Source organism: Acanthisitta chloris, unplaced genomic scaffold (assembly GCF_000695815.1).
Source record: "Acanthisitta chloris isolate BGI_N310 unplaced genomic scaffold, ASM69581v1 scaffold23194, whole genome shotgun sequence".
NCBI classification, from domain to species: Eukaryota; Metazoa; Chordata; class Aves; order Passeriformes; family Acanthisittidae; genus Acanthisitta; species Acanthisitta chloris.
In genome coordinates this window covers 33,799-39,092 of record NW_008667956.1, presented here as the reverse complement: position 1 = coordinate 39,092, position 5,294 = coordinate 33,799, and the positions used below count along the sequence as shown (strand labels likewise).

Genomic DNA, 5,294 nt, shown 5'->3' with positions numbered 1-5,294 from the left:
AAAGCCTCTGTAGTCTTATCAATCCTCAAACAGCAAATAATGATTGCCCATTAATACTGCCAAACCATCAGCCAAACCCCACCTCATTGCCTTGCTTAAATGGTTTTCAGATGTACAATTGATTCAGAATGAAAGTCTTTCTGAACACAAAGTCTAACCTAAGCCCTGGAGGCCGTCCTGCTTTAATCCACACATGTGCAAGTTTAACTCTTTCAAGCCTGGCACATATTTCAGCTCCTCAGCAATAACCTTCATGCTGCAGCCAAGGTGTTTGTTGATAGAGAGATCTAATACTTCGAGGTTTGGGATCACATTTAGAATTTCAGCTGGGAAAAAAAAAAGAAAAGCAAAACAGAATTGGTAATTTTTTTAAATATATAGGGATGAACCCTAGAAAAATATAGCCCCAATGGCAAACAGGAAGAGGCAGGCTGGGTTTGCCTGTATGTGTGGTTTAGACTTGCAAAATACCTGCTCTACCCAAACAACACAGCAAAGCAGAGATTGGATAGGAAGCAAGAAAATCAGTGACAAATCTGTATGAAAATAAATGTGAAAAAATACAAGGACAGCTGGAAAAAAACCCATAGGAATAAAAAGTAGAAATACAAAGAAAAGAAAAATTTCTAATGAAAATGTGCAGGACTGTATGTTACATCTGGGTCTCCTCCTGCAGCGGAGATGAGAGCACAGGGGCTTCTCTCTACAGAGAAAACACCACAATGGCTAAAAAGACCACACAGGATTAAGTTGAGAGGACAGAGGTGGTCAGTGGTTGCCAACTCAGCCTAAATTCCCACCCCTCAGGCCTTCTTTCCCATCCCATTCAGCTACTTCATTTTAAGCAATCAGTGTTGGAAATGCTGGCACACATGACTTGCTCAGAGTCTCAAAGAATCCACCAACCCTGGACCACTGAGGCAGCCAGACTGGTTGAGATCTAGTTGGTCTTCTCAATCCTCTCTCACATGATTAGAAAGAGCAACTTTCTTCTTTGGAAGAAAGTGCATTAAATCCCCACATTGTGTCATAAATACTGTTCTAATGCAAAACTCAAAATAAATTAACTTTCCGCTAATACTGAACTCAATTCAGCCATCATCCAAGTCCAACAAGTCCCATTTTTGTGAAGCCAGTTCAGTGCAGCTAGATGGACACACATACCAAGGGATTCTCCATCCTTTGCTGTCAGGTTACAGTCTGTAATCTTCAGGCATTTTAACTCACATCCTTTCTGGAGTTTTTTTGTCAGCAGTGATAGTTTTCCACCTATGTTACTGTTCCACGATAAATCCAGTTCTTCAAGCTGAGAAACAATTTCAAAAGCCTCTCCTGTAACAGAAGTCTAGGCTGATTGATTCTAGATATCGATTTCAGTGCAAACAAAAATACAGGTTTGGAATATATAAAAGAGGAAGATTAGCCACTTAATTCTCAAATTACTTTGTTTTGGATGTCTTGCCAGGAAAACTGGTGTGTGTCATGAATTGTTGCTACTGCAGCAATGTTGTATAAAACCTCACGTTGTCTAAGGCGCAATATAGATCACAAGTCATTGTCACAGTACAACACTGTGAAATTCATTCAGGATCCCAAACACTCATCAGGCTGTTTGGCCATCACTGGAGACCTGTGCCAGGACCCAGAAAGTCCAGGCTGGAGGGAAATCAATGCAAATGACAAGTCTGAATTTACTGTCCTGTATAGTTCTGCTCTGTTTTATTTGGCAAACTTCCAACATCCTCAGCACTGTGTCCACAGGTCATTTTGGAGAGGATGGAAGAAATCCTCTCACAACTCTTTCTGAAATGTCAGAGTTTCATTTCTGACAGGAATTTCTGACTCACTTCATAAGAAACCAAGATGTTTTGACTCAAACTAACTTTCCCATGGCTTCAAGGCAGACAGCACTGATTTTGATGACTTTCAGAAAAATGAGCCTTTTCCAGGCTTGATGCACCTGCCAATGTGAACTCTGTTAGTGCTTCTTTAAAACACCAACATCTTCTTAATTCCCTTTGTAAAGGAGGGAGGCAGATGTAAATTTGCATAAACTCAGTCCCAAGAAAGATCAATTAATCAGACCATATGCAAATGCAATTTCAAAGTGTCATACACCAATTTTGGATCTAAAGTCTTGCCATCAAACTAATAATTGGGAAGTGTATTTTAATAACAATACCCTTTCATGTCTGTGTGTTATCATAATTAATTCTTCACAGAAGATTTATAATAGAAAAACAACTGTTTCTGTAAGTGAATATCCAGGATTGAGAGAAAAGGACATGTCTGAATTTTTATTTTTGAATGTATTTTAAATTATTGCCTCAGACTTGAACACTGAGCATTGCTCCACAGTTTGGAATTGCAGCACAGCCAGTTTCTATTTGACGTGATGACTAGCATTCCAGACTCATTTTCCACCCAGAAGATAAATAAAGGACTACAACTCCAGGAATGGTTTCCTATCACCTCTCACAGTCACAGCTCTGAGCAATCACATGGGAGAGGTTGATACTATGGTTATAGTTGAGACACTGATTTCTAAGCAGAATGTGCTGAGTCCACATTTCCACAGACAGATGTGCACAAGGTCAAACAGGCAGTAATGGCCTAAATACACAAGTTATTTTTGAAATCACAGGCAAAATCAATGCAAAGTGACTGTTGCTATTCCCCATGTCAAGGGCATCACATTTTGACTGGAAATTCAAGTCCTATGATCAGTTTTGTCTCTGTCTCAGCTGAGACTAAACACAACTGAGAAGGAAACAGTGCTGAAGAACACAGCAGAATAAATCAGTTGAAATGTAGCCAATAAAACTCAGAAGAAAAAAAAGTATGAGAAAAGGATTTGAAAAAGAATAAAATAAATTTGAAAAAAGAATAGAAAATGAAATACAGAATTTACCCTCATCAGAAACGGATCAGTTATTTTCACCAGATAGCATGACCCACTTTTGAGCTACCACAATATATATCATTTGATTTCTGAACCTTTCCTGGAAGGAAAGGAACAGGCTTGATTATGAATGACATACACAACCACCACCTTTATAACTCAGACCAGTTTCAAGAAGTTGCAAAAGAGGCAGTAACTTTTATAATTCCTAGTTGATTGAGTTTGTCCTTCTTTTAGATACAAACCACAGATCCAGCCCAGAGTAAATCCCAAGCCCAGAGGTAGGTGACTCAGCACCAGAACTTGAGTTAACACCACCTTTAAACTTTTAAATCTCACGCCTTGCAGAAAGCAGGGTGCAGGCACTCCAAGCAAAGAAGGAAGCAAAGAAGTAAGTTTCTCCCAGACTTGCAAAAAAACCCACCTCAAGTCATAAAGCTCTGAAGCAGCACTTCTGGTTTTAAGTCTCCTCCAAAAGACTATCAATTTTTCTGTGATGAGCACTCATCTGTCCTGCAGCTTGAAGACCTAAGCTGACCCTGTTATGACTGACTCTCCTTCAGTTCTTCTGTCTACCATCAGATATCAAAGCCAGTCAAAAATATACTGATCTAAATTGAAAGCATGTTTTCCTGCAAACAGGACTGAATTCTTTTCCCTTCTGAGTGTGAAAGCTTCACACCCTGAGGAATGCACCCGGCAGAGCTACTCAGAGCTGTAAAGTCACCCATAAGCCCACGTTTCTACTGTTTCACAGCAGGAGTTTACACTGCCCAGTGTGGAAACAGCAGGAGTAAGATGTAGGAAGAGATGAGATGGATTACATTAGCACCAAGCTGTCTGGAAGTAAATGTAAATGAAATCCTGTACCTAAGGAGATGACATCCTCAGCTGTCAGCCTGCAGTTGTTAAGTCGAAGGACTTTCAGCAGGTTCACGTGATGAAGCTGGACAGTGAGAGCTTTCAAAGTCCCACCAACACAAGCATTCCAGGACAGGCTGATCTCTTCCACCTCTGGGAGAAATGGCAGTAAAGAAGCTGTAAAAAAAGAGAAGAAAAAGCATATTCTGTTTGCATGTTTCTGCAGCCCCTGGATGTCAATACCTCTTGACACTGAGATGTTTTCTACAACAAATACACTAGTATAATGCCATGACAATTTGTACCTCAGTTTTCTTCTCTGTAGTTTGAGTGTAAGGACATTCATCTGCTTGACGGACCTGTATGATTTTTATATTTATACATATTACATAATTTATATCATTATATCATTAATATTTATCTGGGACTACCAGATGAAATGTTAAATAAAGATGAAATGTTAAATAAAGCCAGGCCTGTATTTAAAAAAACAGGAAAGGAAAAGAGTGAATAACTGAACAGGCAAATAAGAATTAAAGAAGTGTATGAAGAGACTAGTTGAATAAATGTGTATTTACCCAACTCTGTTACATCTTCTGCACTTAATGCACAATTGCTTAGATCCAGACTCTTGCTGTCAGATTTCTTTCCCAGTTTCTGCATGAACTGGTTAAATCTCTGCTCACCAGATAGTGACTCCTCTTCAGAAATGAGATGTGAAAGTCCATCTGAGCAACAAAGAAATAGGGCCCTGGTTACCTCTGCTGCTAACACAATGTGTAAAACTGCCCGTGACTGCCAGGTGAAGACTTCAGGGAATGAACTAAAATTGTCAGTAAATCAGGACCTGGTTTTGATCCATGTGGAACAGTAAGCTGAGTGATAAGATCACTACAGATCAGATCACTACAAAGCTCCTGAAGCAGAGTGAGAAAACAATCTCCTCCTTGCATCTCTCCACACTGCCTTATGCCAACGACTTTGGATGTTTGGAACTGCACCACCAGTTCAAGGACATGAAATTTATGCAAAACTCTGAACTGCAGATGCACAAGTGGAAGATCCACAACTGTGGATGCACAAGTCCCATGCAGCCACTGCAGCCACACTGCTGCACTTCAGCCTGTGCTCCATCAGTCAGCACCAAGTGGCCCTGCAATTGTGTGTTGAACCTGCTGCTTCTTTCATGACAGCCTGTGCTCAGTGTCATACATCATCTGTGTAAGGCAGTTCCTGCTTTTCTGGGCCTTGCAAAGCAGCTCCCACTTACCTTCTTCTCCCAGGCAGTTTGTACTACAAGGAAAATTTCATTTACATTCAGTGCTAAACCCTTTTACAAATCAGTAATTTCATGTAATGCCTACAGATGAAAAAAAAAAAGCAGCCAAAAATACAGAAAATAGCAATCCCACTCTCAGTAGCTGTCCTGTCATTGTTTCCTCCAGTAGCTGTCCTCTCAGTTTCCCCAAACCTACCCAAAACTTTTAGGACAAAGGATGGGGTACTAAGCCTCACCTTCCATCTCCTTTTT

General features: G+C 40.2%; 1 protein-coding gene across 1 annotated transcript in view; it reads right to left on the bottom strand.

Annotated features, from left to right (window-relative positions):
* Positions 1 to 5,294, bottom strand: part of LRRC31 (leucine rich repeat containing 31) — a 10,809-nt gene that overhangs the window by 4,779 nt on the left and 736 nt on the right. The window contains exons 2-5 of the mRNA XM_009072730.1: positions 4,342 to 4,491; positions 3,773 to 3,940; positions 1,165 to 1,332; positions 159 to 326 (exon numbers count right to left, since the gene is read on the bottom strand). Coding sequence (XP_009070978.1) covers positions 159 to 326; positions 1,165 to 1,332; positions 3,773 to 3,940; positions 4,342 to 4,491 — 654 coding nt within the window. The remainder of the gene's footprint in view (positions 1 to 158; positions 327 to 1,164; positions 1,333 to 3,772; positions 3,941 to 4,341; positions 4,492 to 5,294) is intronic.